The sequence below is a fragment of the Oryza brachyantha genome, chromosome 11 (assembly GCF_000231095.2).
Source record: "Oryza brachyantha chromosome 11, ObraRS2, whole genome shotgun sequence".
Classification (NCBI taxonomy): domain Eukaryota; kingdom Viridiplantae; phylum Streptophyta; class Magnoliopsida; order Poales; family Poaceae; genus Oryza; species Oryza brachyantha.
This window is the reverse complement of record NC_023173.2, coordinates 5,305,259-5,320,765: the sequence shown is the minus strand read 5'-3', so window position 1 is coordinate 5,320,765 and position 15,507 is coordinate 5,305,259. Positions and strand designations below refer to the sequence as shown.

General features: G+C 44.8%; 2 protein-coding genes across 2 annotated transcripts; both read left to right on the top strand.

The window, feature by feature from the left end:
* The first annotated feature begins 2,523 nt into the window (after positions 1-2,523).
* Positions 2,524-4,063, top strand: LOC102707910 (polygalacturonase-like). Its single transcript, XM_015842131.2, has 2 exons — positions 2,524-3,649; positions 3,726-4,063. Exons 1-2 carry the CDS (start codon positions 2,609-2,611, stop codon positions 3,966-3,968), a joined length of 1,284 nt encoding a protein of 427 aa, XP_015697617.2. The 5' UTR covers positions 2,524-2,608; the 3' UTR covers positions 3,969-4,063.
* Positions 4,064-8,457: 4,394 nt separating this feature from the next.
* On the top strand, positions 8,458-12,633 carry LOC102707626. Its single transcript, XM_006663274.3, has 5 exons — positions 8,458-8,829; positions 10,337-10,444; positions 10,592-10,631; positions 10,733-10,854; positions 11,447-12,633. Exons 1-5 carry the CDS (start codon positions 8,458-8,460, stop codon positions 12,455-12,457), a joined length of 1,653 nt encoding a protein of 550 aa, XP_006663337.2. The 3' UTR covers positions 12,458-12,633.
* Positions 12,634-15,507: the final 2,874 nt, after the last annotated feature.

The following is a 15,507-nucleotide window of genomic DNA, read 5'->3' as shown; positions in this document are numbered from 1 at the left end:
TGCAACCGGAAGCGACGGCGACTCGCCCATGGGTAGCGTATTGGTCAGTGACGAAGTCGGCGGCGCCGGCCATTTTAACGGCCGGATTAAGCGACTCTTTCCGCGTTTGCAAAGAAGCTAAAGCATGCTCAAATCATTGCAAAAGTTAAAAATATTTACACATGTATTACAAATTTGTCTAAAATATACTGGTTTTCAAAATAACTGGTTACGAATATTTGGAATGTTACATGTGCATCTTCGAACTGAATTAAATGTATAGGCATGTTCAAACCAAGTCTGAGCTGTCCTGATGGCGTATCGAACTGGTCTAAACTTTGAAGCCGCAGCGCCCAAAAAATTGAAAGACCGAATAAAACCTGATAAAGCCCAGTGCTATGTGGTAGCCATGGTCAAATGGGCCGGCATGGGCCACGGCATGTCTGGGTATGGCCCGCTACGGCACTGCCAGTTAGGCGCTAACCATGTAGCGGGTTGTGCCATGTCGGTCCACGTGCCGTGGCCACGGCCCGCCCAACAAGGCTATGGGCTGTGTCGTGCTAACCCAGGCCCAAATGTGGCACGTGGGTCAGCCAAGGCTCATTAGCACGTTTGATCTAATTTTTTTTTAAAAAAAAAGAAAAACTAATAAAAATTAGAAAAAATTAGGAAAATATAAAAAATATGCAAAATTTAGGGGAAATAAAAAAATACATGAAAAAAAATAAGTGGGACGACCTGGGCGTGCTACTGTCTGCTCATCCTATCGACTAATCGTTGTTGCATCAACATCTGATCGACTGGATACTTAGTTATCTATCGGCTCGATAGCCGATCGGCTTGTTTTATACTTAATATTGTCAGTTGCAGGATCAAACTGACTGGCACGTCCGCGCATTCTAAGATTTAGGTCCTACACTAAAGTTGTCTAGGATTGACTCTCAGGTCTTCGTGTGACATGTCAACATTCAAATTTTGACACCCATTGGGCGTAGATGGGAGCCAGAGCTTCGTGACCTCACCAGATTTCAAGAAGTCTCATGCTGTAGGCTTGTCGACCACCGCCCCATCGTTACCTCCCTCCGTGCAAGTGCAGGTCTCGTTGGTTGTTCACAGCAAAGAAAAGTGTGAGAGAGAGGATGGATGGAGAGAGAATGCGGGCTCCATGCATGTTTTTAATTCATCCGATGACGAGGTTGTCACGCATGTGGAAGTCGTCCTCTAAATAACCGAAGGAGTTGTTTTTGCATGGTTTTAATAGTTGGAGGAGTTGTTATTCCCGATTTTGCTATTGAGGATTACAAATCAGATCCAACCTATATGTGAAGGAGTCAAATTAAACTTTTTCCATTATAGCTACCATCAAATCTTTGATACAATCTTCAAGATGTTATATTGAATAATAATTTTTTAAAAAATAATTCATCTTAAATAAAAAGAGTTGCATATTATGATAGTAATAGTTAGTTTAATGATAAATCTAAGTAACATCGTAATGATAAATCTAGTAACATAATGCTTACATAAATCAATCTTATATTTTTATTATTAAATGCTAAAGTTCAAAATATATGGTTTTGTCTTAAATGCTAAAGTTTAAAATATTTGATTTTTAATTAAATATTAAAGTTTAAAATAGTTAACCTAACACTATTCTAATGGTAAGAACCAGAAGGAGTATTTTAGGTCAGCGTTGGGCTGAGGCTTGGCCTTTTACACTTTTTTTGGCCCACTTTGAAGACTGGTCTGGCTTGACGTGTGGACAGATATCTCTTTGTGAGGTCGGTCTAATGGACGAACATTCACCGTTATTTAACCCACATTAATACTTTATATACTTACAAAAGTTTGTATGTATACTTTCTGTTTGTATATATAAAATCATCTTTATATGTAAAAAGTTTATATATAGAAAAGTTATACGTGAAATCAAATTTAACATATAAAGTATCTAGTAGGAAAAAATAGATATGTTTGTAAGTTGTTTGCACAAAGATTATAAATTTATAAAATGTGTATCCATGTAAAGTGTTCGTGCGGATTAACATGTTGGACTTTTCAGTCATTATGCCTCGGTAGGAGTATCTCTTTGTGGACAAATTGTGAAATTGGTGCCTTCTATTAGAGGCTAAAAATATTGGAGATGCTCTTACAGCCTGTAAACGATCTATTGGAGTTAGGCGGGGGCCTGGCTCGGGCATGGATTTTATCAGACCCGGCCCGACCTCTGGACAGGTTTACTTCCCCACATGCTAGCCTGAAAGATCAGTTAAAACCAATAGCTTCACTTTTAGTTCATAATTAGGAGCTGGGAGCAACCAAATCCAGAAGGGACAACGTACGGCCACGGACTGTCAGGTAGGAGTACCATGGTGCTCCGTGGTCACTGAAAAGAGGAAGAAGAAAAGGCCATGTCCTGCAAAGCTGCTCTTGAACTCAGCCAGCTACTTGTAGCAACTGGTCCACATATTAAGCTGTGCATTACCTAAGCTTACAAGTAATCATCTTCACATGGAAACAACCCACACGTACAGTGCAAGACAGTTTAGGCCACATCAAACCGTGTTGCTTTGCTTTGCTCAACCAACTCTTGTTGCTTCGCGCCAAGAATCCTTATTTTTGTGCGGCAATGCCGCGCCGCGCCGGCGCCGGAGCTGTCGCTGGCTTCTTGGTATCGATGCTCGTCGCAGCGGCGGCGGCGGCGGCGGCGACGTACATTGTGGTTGACTATGGCGCGGTGGGCGACGACGGCGGGGCGACGGACAGCGCGGGGGCGTTCGTGGCCGCGTGGTCCGCGGCGTGCGCGGACGACGCGCCGGCGACGGTGGTCGTGCCGGCGGGCGGGGTGTTCCTGGTGTCCAGGGCGAGGTTCGCCGGGCCGTGCAGGAGCGGCGCGGTGACCGTGGACATGGCGGGGGCCACGGTCGTCGCGCCCGTGCCGTACGCCGGGGTGCAGCTCTGGATCGTGTTCCAGGACGTGGACGGCGTGTCCGTCGCCGGCGGGACGCTCGACGGCCGCGGCCGGGCGTTCTGGGCGTGCAGGCGCGCCGGCCGGCCGGACTGCCCCGCCGCCACGAGGTCGCTGACGATACACCGGTCGAAGAACGTGGTGGTGCGGGGCCTCACGTCGCGCGACAGCGCCGGGATCCACGTCACCGTGCAGGCGAGCTCCGGCGTGGCGATCGTCGACACGGTGGTGTCGGCGCCCGGGGACAGCCCCAACACGGACGGCATCCACATCAAGCAGTCCACCGGCGTGACCGTCCGCAACGCCGTGATCGGCACCGGCGACGACTGCGTCTCCATGGTGGAGGGCTCCTCCGACGTCTGGATCGAGGCCGTCACGTGCGGCCCCGGCCACGGCATCAGGCGAGCGACCAAGCCTCAATCCGCGTCGTCTGCTCGTACCACCATAGCTACATTTCCGTTGTTGTTTGCCAGCATAGGGAGCCTGGGGGACACGCCGGAGCAGGTGGCCGTGCGCAACATCACCGTGAAGGGCGCGGCGCTCGCCGGGACGACGAACGGGCTGCGGATCAAGACGTGGGCGAAGGCGAACAGCGGGGCCGTCTCCGGCGTCGCCTTCTCCGGCGTCGTCATGAGCGGCGTCAGGAACCCGATCATCGTCGACCAGAACTACTGCCCCGGCAACGTCAGCTGCCCAACCGAGGTACACCCAAGATCGATCTTCCGCGATCCATCCATGGCTGCCGATCGATGCCAGTGTTCCTCTCCGTCGTGTTCAGGGGTCGGGGATCAAGATCAGCAACGTGTCGTACACGGACGTGGAGGGGACGTCGGCAACGGCGGTGGCGGTGAGGTTCGAGTGCAGCCCGAGCCAACCGTGCGAGGAGATCACCATGCGGGACGTCCGGCTGAGGTACCGGCCGCCGGAGGGGGAGGAGGAGCAGCCGGCGGAGTCGCTCTGCCGGAACGCGCAGGGGGTGGCATTTGGGGAGAACGATCCACCAAGCTGTCTAACCGAGTAGTAACCAGCAGAGAGTATCGCCTCATATTTTCGTTTTTCTTAGGTTTATAAATTAAAATTTGAAATTTTAATGTTAAGATTAGATTTAATTTTAGAATTTTTATTCACCGAAATTTATTTTTTAAGTGTTTGATCCAAGATCGTTAAGAATACGTGTATAAAAGTTTTATTTATAAATTATTTTTCATTCATAAATATGTTGTATGATTTTTTCTACAATCCTCACCTGTTTCAGACAAAGATGAAATGTTGACTTCCGCTAAAACAATTGACTCGCTTCTTTTGAAGGTAAGGTCGCGTTCGTTTATGGGTGGCTAAGTTTACTTATTCGGTGCAGAAAACATAGTAATAGATTATTACAGGATTAATTAATTATTAAAAAAATATAAAATAGATTAATATGATTTTTTTAAAACAACTTTTCTATAGAATTTTTTTGTAAAAATACATCATTTAACAGTTCGAGAAACGTGCATATAGAAAACGGGGTTAAGTTAGGCCTTGTTTAGTTTTCAAAAATTTTTCTAAAAACATCACATCAAATTTTTAGACATTTAAATGGAGCATCAAACATAGATGAATCAAAAAACTAATTGCACAATTATGGAAGAAATCTTAAGACGAATCTTTTGAGCCTAATTAGTTCATGATTAGTCGTAAGTGCTACAGTAACCAACATGTGCTAATGACGGCTTAATTAGGCTCAAAAAATTCGTCTCGCGGTTTCCAGCCGAACTGTGAAATTCGTTTTTTCATCCGTGTCCAAAAACTCCTTCTGACATCCGATCAAACGTTCGATGTGACCTCTTGCCTAAAAAATTTTGCCATCTAAGCACTACTTTAACTTATACCTCTTGCTGAACGCGGCCTAACTGTCTTGAACGCAAAGTCAACGTTTTGCTGTTGTCTCTGACGGGAATCAACACTCTCTTCTCGTCGAGAAAAGATAAAAGAGAATTTTATATGGGCCGGACTATTTGGGCCCGGCATTTCGATCCACCATGGGCCTGACAGCCCGATCAATGCGTTGACGAAAAGTCAAGTCCTTCTGTCTCGTCCTCTTCGCGGCAATTTTTTCGCTTCGCGCGGGACGTGAGCTTCTGCTTTTCCCTTCGCGGCGCACTTAGAATTTTCAGAGCGCGAACCCAGGATCATCTTCTTCATCTTCCTCACAGGCTGCCACCTCCGGTGCCGCCATGGCCGAGGTCCCCGAGGAATCCGCCGCCGCAATCCCGGTACATCCCCTTTCCCCTCCCCTCCCTGGCTCCGTCCATGCCCATGCCCTTGCTTTTTATACTACTATTCCATCGAGCTCTACACGCCGGCGCAATTGATCGCCACTTCGGGATGCTCACCTTCGCGTTGGCGATTCTTTCTGCAGGCGCACGGATGCAGCTCGCACCCGCTCTCGTTCCAATCCCGTGGGTCCATTTCTACCCTCTGACGGGTTCTCCCATTCCTTGATACGCAAATTTGGGAAAAAAACGTATAATTTGGATGTGATTTGCACGGTCGAAACATTAAAACAGATTATAAACACAGGAAAAAAAATACAAGAACAATTATTTGAATACACTGCAATAAAAACGTACATAACGAATTAGAGAAATAGACTCAAATGGATTTTTTTCAAGAGGTTTAAGCTATTGCTAACTCTTAACTTTCCTTCAAAATGTTTGCATTCTATAGGAATACCAAATAAAATTAGCTTAATAACATGGTTTGCTACGGATAAAAATATAAATTAGAGATATTGTTTGGAACAAATCAATTGTGAGGATTTTAGAACAGTTCGATACTATAGATTTGTAAATTGTAATGTGTTTGTATAATAAACTTGTGTTTTAGATGCGAAAGGGCCTTTAGCCTATTGGTTTGAAAGGCCTTAGTAGCACCTAAGGTTTGTCGGCTAGTCTTTAAAGGTGTTCATAGGGGGTTTGCGTGCGTGCGTTGTGAGCGTTTGCGAAAAAAATTTGTGTTTTAGACATGAAATAAGATACCCCTCTGTGACTTTTGGGTTTAACATTCGTATTTAAAAATATGTATAATTATTAGTTATTTTTGTTATGATTTGATTTATTACTAACTAAACTTTAAGAATGACTTATAATTTTATATATTTGTAAAAAATTGTGAATAAGATAATCGGTCAAATATGGTTCAAAAGTCAACAATGTTAAATAAAAAACGAAGGGTGTAGAATCAACATGCAGCACTATTCATTTGAAATGTTAAAGTAAAATATATATAAGAGTTGGTTGTTGGTAAATTCACATGCTACATCATTGACTTCTTTTGTAAGAGTACGATGATATGATTCGGTTTTTTTTAAAGGTATTAGGAATTTTTTTTCTATATGATTGAAATCCTAAAAGTTTCCATACGTTATTTCTACAAATCAAATGGGCCAAAAGGACTAAAGCACGATTTATCCCTAGAATGATTGTGTAAATGCGATTTGCCATTTCAACTATGTTACGGCATAAATTACATCCTTAAAAAATTTAGGCCTTATGCTTTTCAGCTTGTTCATCGAATTATTTGCTCTATGCTTCAAGAAATAAGTTTTCTGAAGAAAAAACATGCTTCCACCCCGTTGCTTAGACCACTTACTTAAACTACTACATTTGTTAAACTTTATTTTATAAAAAAATAATTTATTCATTTAAAAGTAGATAATCTACAACAATAATCTCCACAACAATATAAATCAAACATGGCCTTAATCCTGATACTAGTGTTCCTTGCATGTCCAATTTCGCCTAATCCTTCCGATATGGCAATCCAACGTGCCAAACGCTACAGAATAAAATAGCTATTATAGTCTAAATCCATATCATTTGGATGGCCGGACAACAGTGCCATCATCCCATTGGATTGCCACACGAGTCAGTGGCTATTTTTTTTTACTATAACCAGCGTGCAAAAATGGATGGATGCAAATTATAGTCACATATGCTATACGTAAAAACAATGCCGACTAGGCGCCTATTAAGATTAGAGAAATTTTACTAGGATTCTACGACAACAATACTGATTTCGGTTAAAAAAAACCTATAAAATTAATGCTAGAAAGGTCATACGAGTCGGTACCGACAACAACCTCTCTAATTCAACGTGCTAAAATCCCTTGCTTCTCTTACAACATTCTCAACCGTTCATCTAAATTTCATCATCTATTCATATCACGTATCACTCCAATAAACCATCCATATTACATCATTCATATATATTTTATTAATATTTTATAACCATCTCCTTTTATATTATTATTATTCTCTTTTTTTAGATGTTGAGATATGAAGGGATGAGAGAATATCTATACTTAGAGTTTCTGATGCTCTATTTTAGATGATACTATAAAGTATCTACTAGAGTAACATTTTCCTACTCACATACTCTATTTTCAGCATAGATGATGACAGAGTATCTGGTAAAAATGCTCTTAGAACAAACCGAGTAGATCATCTATAATAAAAATAGATGATTTGAGAGAAAAAAAGTTCTAGCATTCATCTATCCAATTATCTCAAAATAAAACATCATTCAACTCTAAATAATAATATTCTCTCCCCTCTCTCCATATCTCAACATCTAATAAAAAAATAGCAATAACAACGTGATGAGGTTGCTGCAGAATATATATTTATAAAAATATATGAACGTTATATAGATGTTCTGCTGTAGTGATAATTAATATGAGTAAAAAATCTATTTTAGATGATATTTTAAATAATAATATATCTATACTCCTATAAAAAGGAGTAGGTGGTGGTGGCAGTCTCAAATTTCTTGAAATTAAAAACCAGTTAAATATAGATTGATATCTACATATAAATTTAAATTACTAATTTATATAAAAAATTTGATAATACATCATAAATCCGTAACAAAGCACGGGTATGTAACTAGTATTATAATAAAAATTTAAATAAGTTAAAATGCTCACACTGCTATATCAAGAGCATCCTAGGTGACCAACAAAAAGACAGCCTAAGGGCGACGCCGCGCGGGTGCGGCCCGCCTCGCCTCGATCCAATCAATCCTCCCCATGGGCCCACCCCTCAGTGACCCTCCCCCGACTCCGCACACCCCGCCCATACACCCGCTCCGCCTCGCCTCGCCTCACCCATCTCGACGCCCAATCGTACCGCGTACCGCCAGCCGTGCACCGGGTTCACGCAGGGTAGCCCCGCGTGGGTCGCCTTCCCTTTCTCCGATCGGACGGACGCGGGCGCAGCGGGTGGTGGCCGCGGCGCCGGATTCCCCTCCCGCGCTATAAATATCCGACCTCGCCGGCGCCCCCGCGACCGTCGGGAAATCCCCTGCTTCTCCGCCGCGGCGCCGGCGCACTTGTCTGTCGCTACCCTGCCTGCCACCGCTGCTACTGATCACGCCCAATGCTGCTGCTGCTGCTAGCCTGCTACTACCAACTGAGCTTCTGCTAGTGCTTGCTGCTGCTGCGGGGGCGCGGGAAGCGGAACCCTAGAATGTCGCAGCAGGAGGCGGCGGATCCGGCGGCGGCGGAGGAGCGGCCAGGGGAGCTTCCGCGGAGCGGCTCCTCCAGCCGGCTCAACGCGCGGGCGCCGGAGTTCGTGCCGCGGGCGGCGGCGGCGCCGCCCCCGCCGGGGGTGATCCGCGTGTTCGCCGCCGCGCCGGCCCCGCCCCCCGCGGCGTTCTTCGCCGCGGTGCCCCCTCCGCCCCCGCCGCCGTTCGAGTACTACCCGCCGGTCGGGGGCGGGTTCGGTTCGCCGGTGGAGCACGAGGCGGAGGCCCAGCAGGCGCCGCCGGCGCAGGGGCAACAGCAGCAGCCGGCGAGGGACGGTATCTCCGACGACGTGGTGCACAAGATCACGAAGCAGGTGGGTGCTCCTGTGCCTTCGCTTGCTGTGCTGTGCTGTCACTATTTGATTGGTGCGATTAGATCAGGAAGGAGATTGGATCGTACATCTTTCACTCACACGGTAGTATGTTGGAAGCTTACTGATTCCCAAGTAAATCAGAAATTTAGTAACTTTAAGAGTGTCCGCTCATTCGGTTAACTTCGATGCGCTAGGATTGGATGCTAGGGATTGGACGAGATATAGACACTGAAGTTATTCCTTTTGCACGCGTGCTCAGGGTGGGGTATGTCCTTATGGCTGGGAAGTCATCTGTACTTCTGATTGAACTCAGTCAAAGCTGTATATGGATGTAGATGCATTTGCAAGGGGTCAAGTATTCCCATTATGTTGGATGTAGTTGCAACTTGCAAGGTATTAAGTATTCCTGTGATGTTTGCTTGCTAGTAGTTGCAGCTTGCAAGGTATTAAGTATTCCCCTGTTGTTTGCCTGCCAGTAATGTTTATGGGGGATGTTTCATGGCTGATGCTGTTATTTCTTAGGTAGCGAGTCCGCCAAAATTCAGGTTGGTCCTTAGTTTTTGTTCTGTGTAGTGTTTTGACTTATGACTTAAGATCCTAAATATCTAGCTGTTTTTCTCTTTTTATAACCTATTCTGTTATCTTCTATCTGAACCTAATGCACTTAAATTCATGCTGTTTATAGGTAGGTAGATTGGTAATGTTTCAGTTAACCAATTAGGGCCTATTCGTCTTGGAGTAAAAAAAAAGATTGGATTCCTACGAAAGCCATTTGGTTTGTAGGAATAAGGTATAGGAAAAACAAAGGAAGTTTTCCTTTCCTACATGTTATAGAGAGAAAACATAGGAACATTTTCGTCCACTCAAAACTCTTGGAAAATTTCCTATGGATTGATGTGGACATGCATTCCTATTCCTGCACTTCTCCTATTCCCATGGGTTAAAATTCCTCCTAACCGAATAGACCCTTATTGTGAATATTTACGTATTTCCAGTGTATCTTCAATGCTCAATTACTCTAGTGTAGGCTCATGGTGTGATGTTATTGTAGAACTTTTTAACCACCATTACTTTGCTTTATTTCATGACGTAATATGCTTATTTTATTTTGTAGACTTACATGGTGCTTTTTTTTTGTCGATTTTAACCAACCATCTATGTCTTTAATTTGCGATCCTCTTTCTTGGTACTAAGGTACCAAATTGTCCAGTTTCCAGTTTTTTTGGTGTGATCTTGCCAATTAAATAGTATCCATGTGTTGTTTTGAGTATGTGACTCGGTTACCTTACTACTCCATGCATTCGGAGAATAGCTGTTGTTATGGCTTGATTCCAGAAGGTCAAGAAAACCAGATATTTTGATTCTCTCAGGCTGCTTCTTCCACTTATGCGATAATTAGCTCTGCATGCACAAAATTTTATTTGGCAAAAGTTAGTGGTAGCCCTTTGTGCATGCATGTTTGGTTCAGAGTGCGAACCCAGGACGTGAGCTGCTTTTCCCTTCGCAGGGCGCTTCGAATTTTCAGAGCGCGAACCCGGGATCATCTTCCTCACGGGCTGCCACCTCCGGTGCCGCCATGGCCGAGGTCCCCGAGGAATCCGCCGCCGCAATCCCGGTACATCCCCTTTCCCCTCCCCTCCCTGGCTAGTGGCTCCCTCCATGCCCTTGCTTTCTTTACTGCTATTCCGTCGAGCTCTACACGCCAGCGCAATTGGTCAACTCCTTGGGATGCTCACCCTCGTGTTGGCGATTCTTCCTGCAGGTGCACGGATGCAGCTCACGCCCGCTCTCGTTCCCATCCCGTGGGTCCATTTCTACCCCCTGACGGGTTCTACCATTCCTTGATACGCAAATTTGGGATCTTCCGCTCGTGCTCATGTCATTTTCCGGTGTTTTTCGTCAGAGCCGTCGGATATCAAGAATTGGTTCTCGAGCTACGAGTATGAGTCGCCGGAGTTACCGGAGCTGGCTGGTGGCGGCCATGGCAGCGACAGCAGCATCGAGACCCAGGATCCACTGGAGAAGGTAAAATGCTTGCGTCCTTTTTGTTTCTGTCAGATCATCATGTTATCACTAATCTTGACAAGGTTTGTGTCTTAGCATGTAGATAGCTTCATACGTGATGTGTTCACCCTGAGTCATGTACTAAACTAGTGTGTTAGTGTAGTTGGGCAATAGCTAGCTAGTAAATTAGCATGTGCGTGTGCTGCATGTGTTAGCAGGAGTGAGTCTTCAGGTTATTAACTAGACTATAGGATCAGCAAGTGGTGTGCGGTGGAATCGGTAGCCTGCAGCATGCATACGAGTGGAGCACGTTGGAGCGTGACTTGCGAAGATGGATGATGTATGCGTATGACCCGGCCAAGCTGTTGAAGCTGTATGCATGTACACGAGGCTACTTAAGCTGTGTAAGTCACTGTGTGTTAAATATAAATAAGAGAAGGCGTGCGTTGCCGATAGTGTTTGTCACTGTATCCTGTGTGTTCATCTATTATTTTTGCTACTGTTCTTCTTCCTCACGTATGTTGTGAGGGAGTGATTCCTAGGCAAAGCTAACACATCATGCTTGATTTGCTCCTATCTTACTTGCCCATTCTTGTCCATGATTCCAATCCAGGTAGGGTTGGCCGGGCATTCATTCTTGGAATGCACCGCTCATGATGATGATGGTGATGGTGATGCTGCTTTGAGGATTAACCAATTCGGAGGACGCCGATACGAGCGTGAGGTTTCTGGCACAAGAGATCTGATCCCCGGTAGTAGGAGCACCGTGGAGCGTGGCGGGAAGAGGAAGCAAAGCTTGCGGAGCTTGTTCGGAGATGGTTTTCTTGACAGTGTCGGCAAGCCTTGTGGAACTGAAAGCCACGCCATGTTGCCTCTGCCAGATTGCAGCGGAATGTGCTTGCCTAATGATACTCAAGAAGGCGCAATTGAAAACCTCGAGCTGGTGGTGGGCTGTAATGGCATCGATTCAGCTGATACTCAAGATGGTTCCCAGGGTGGTCAGGAGACAGAGCACAGCAGACTGCCAATTGGTGACAGTATTAGTTTGATTTCATCTCATACTGAAAAGGGTACCCCAAAAGATCACAACGAAAGCCGGTTCCAAGAAGATGGCATTCAGAACAGCGTGTCACCCATCAATTGTGATGGCATCATCATATCTGACACACACGAAAACTCTACAGGGGAAGAAATTTGCCATGGCAACAGCACAAAGGGTAATAAAGAACATGAAGAAACATCTGCAGTCGATGGTTTTGTGGCCATCGGGAGGAAGAAGAAACCGGAACAAGAAACGAAGACGAACAGATCTGTAGCCGATGGTTTTGTGGCCATCAGGAGGAAGAAGAAACCGGAACAAGAAACGAAGACGAACAGAACCCTTAAGCCCCCAATGAAAAGAGAGAATGCAAGATCGCAAGAGAAGCACGGCATTGTGAAACAGAAGGGGCGCAATGGTAGAAGCCCCTTGGCAGACAAGACCAATGTTTCAGAGTCAGAGGTAGCAGCTGCTCCATCAGCAGAGCTCCGTGGGAAATGGAAGTGCCCTCGCAAAGGAAAGCCCTATGTTGGTCCTCCACTGAAACAGCTGCGGTTGGAGCAATGGGTGCGTCGGGGGGATTGAAACATATGCGTTCTTCAGGTTTTGAAGCGATTCTGTTGCATGTTTCAGTTTTGGTATTTTGGCACAGCCTGTTGTAAGAGTGCATGCTTTCTTCCTGCTTCGATGCTTGTCATCTTGTTGTCCATCGCACTACTGGGTTAAGTTCACTGTTTGCCAAAGCACTATTGCTGACACAATCTTTAGAGCAAGTTGTTGAACAAATGCGTCTCTTCTTCAGTTGTGCTATTTGGATTTTTTTTCTTTTATCCTTCAGCGTTTTGCTTGCTGGTCAATTGGGCCACTTAGGACTAATTTTGCTATATAAATCTTGCTTGGCATTTTTACTCGACTGCTCGATTATTCTTTTAGAGTTACTAGCACAATACCCGTGCTTTGTCACGGAAATAAAAAAAATCATTTCATATAAAATTCCATTAAAATACATGTCATATATATGTGTCATGTATATATAATTTAATAGACATTCGAGTTCCATAAAAATATTTTAAATAGTATTTGATGTAAACGATTGACTACGTATCAGGAGAACATAATGAACGAACGAAAATAGAAATAAACTATATATTTTTAAGTAGGTAAAGATACTATCGGCACGTGCATAGCAACGGGTGACCTTTTAAGTATAAAAGTATGGAAAATTAATTTTAAGAAAGATGGTAACATCGTCTTCCGGATCAAATTAAAATCTTACGAGCCTAATCAAGTTTGTTGGTGCTCCTAACTCTAACTTTGGAAATAACTTTTACGTGCGCTCATTCCTTAGATATTGTCAGGTACAATTTTATTAGCTAATTCTTACTGTTAGTCACAGACAAAACAATCTCACAATTTTGTCTCATGAAAGCACCAAGTGATCGATACAGTCATACCGTCAAACGACATACGTACATCATAAACTTAGCAGTCTAGCACGCCACAAGACAAATAAAACGTCAGCTACGGTTAGTGCTTGATAGATCAGATTGAAGCTTCAAGTAATTATGATCATGATTTGCACGTATGTACTATTGCCAAGTGGAGCTGCTGCCTAATTAACCTCATGATTAGATTAATTGGATTTATCATTAGTTTGGTCTCTTGCTGGCATAATTCTTCAATGGGAAAAATCAAGAAAAAAAATCCATCAAAGGTCCCGGAACTTGGAGCCAAGTTCGTTTTTCGTCCCTAAACCAAAATAATACCAGAAATATGTACCCATAAACTCATAGAATCCGTTTAAAAAAGGTCCCTCGATAATATTAATTTATTTTTTGACTAATTTTGCTGACGTGGTGTCGGATGGATACCGTATGTTGGATTATTTTAATTTTTTCTCTCTCTTTTCTCTTCCTTCCTCTCCTCTCTTTTTCTTCTCTCTCCCGTGCATCTATCTCTCTTCTGTCCGGTGGGTGGCGGCGGGCGTGGATGGCGGGTGACGACCGGCGAGCTGGGTAGCGGCGGGGCGCGAATGGTGCGCGATGGCCTTAGTCCGGGCATCGAGGCGTCTAGGGAAGCGGAAGCACGGCGGGGCGGCGAGCGTGGCGTCGGATGGTGGATTGCCGGTGGCGCTCGCGACGCACTACGTGCACTCGGCCGTCGCGAGGCCATTCGGGTCCCCATCTCTATCCTGATCTCAAGGTCCGCAAGCTCCGCGGGGGGAGAGCCCTCCAGCCGCCGAGGGCGGCGTTGTCGCCCGTGCTGCTCCCGCGGCAGCTGCCGTCTCCAAGACCCGCTGCATTGGACGCGGTGGAGCCACGGGGGACTACAGATGGTGGGGGCGATAGGACGAGGTAATGCAAACATATTTGTTTCTTCCCCCTCTGAATTTGGTTAGGTGCAAAATCGTGTGATTCAATGCGTTCATCAAAGAGAATCTATTCAATTGGTCGTGATTGATGCAAGGGAGATGCGATTTTTATCAAATATAGATTGAGCCAATGTTTAATGCCGTGGAGCGGATTAACAAATTTATGATGACATTGAGCATAGCAAATTTGTAATGAATGTGAATCAATGCTATTTCCTGATGCTCATTTGTTTTTTGATTGCAAGATGACAAGCCAGATTGTTCAAAGTTTCCCGATCATCATGATTTGCACCTAAATGTTACAAGGGTGCTTTTCGTCATCGTCCTGACAGCGCGCTGGCACGGGAAGACACCGACGGAAGCTGCCGGAGGGCGGTGGCGCGAGGGCGAGAAAAGAGAGAGGGGAGGAAGGGAGAGAAAGAGAGAGAAACAATTAAAATAATTTGACATATGGGATCCACCGAATGCTACGTCAGCAAAATCGGTCAAAAAAAAGATAAATACTGCCGAGAGACCTTTCTTGAACGGATTCTATGAGTTTAGGGGTACACATTTCTAATATTTTGGTTCAAGGACGAAAAACATACTCGGCTCCAAGTTCAGGGACCTCTAGTAAACTTTTTCCTAGGCACTAACCATGTAGCGGGTTGTGCCATGTCGGCCCACATGCCGTGGCCACGGCCCGCCCAATAAGGCTATGGGCCATGTCGTGCTAGCACAGGCCCAAATGTGACGCGTGGATCAGCCAAGGTTCATTAGCATGTTTGATCCATTTTTTTTAAAAAAAGGAAAACCATTGAAAATTAGAAAAAAAGGAAAATAGAAAAATATGCAAAATTTAAGGGAATGAAAAAAATACATGAAAAAAAAAGTGGGACGACCAGGGCGCGCTAGTGTCAACCTAGCAACAACCGTGTCGTGTCGTACTAGCCCAAAGATGACATGGCCAAACACGGCCCGCCACTGTTCATTTATGCTCGAGATAGCATGCAAGGGCCCACTCCATTTGGCCATATCTACCCCATGGGCTCGGGCCAATATACCTAGGAAAAATTTTGATTGGACTGATCTGATTCATAACCCAGAACTTTAAAATTGCATATAACAACTTCAAGTCTCCAACTATCAGAACCACGAAAAACGACTCCTTCAGTTGTTTTGAGAGCGGTTTTTGCTAATGTGGCGTCCATGTGATAACCTAGTCATCAAAAGAATTAAAAAAGTATAAGATCCACATGTAAGTGACAAGGGAAAGTAAAAAAAT

Coding starts and splice junctions, on each gene's coding strand:
- LOC102707910 (XM_015842131.2), top strand. CDS start 2,609: ATGCCGCGCCGCGCCGGCGCCGGAGCTGTCGCTGGCTTCTTGGTATCG. Junction 3,650..3,725: donor ACGTCAGCTGCCCAACCGAG/GTACACCCAAGA, acceptor CGTCGTGTTCAG/GGGTCGGGGATCAAGATCAG.
- LOC102707626 (XM_006663274.3), top strand. CDS start 8,458: ATGTCGCAGCAGGAGGCGGCGGATCCGGCGGCGGCGGAGGAGCGGCCA. Junction 10,445..10,591: donor AATCCGCCGCCGCAATCCCG/GTACATCCCCTT, acceptor TTCTTCCTGCAG/GTGCACGGATGCAGCTCACG. Junction 10,855..11,446: donor CCCAGGATCCACTGGAGAAG/GTAAAATGCTTG, acceptor ATTCCAATCCAG/GTAGGGTTGGCCGGGCATTC.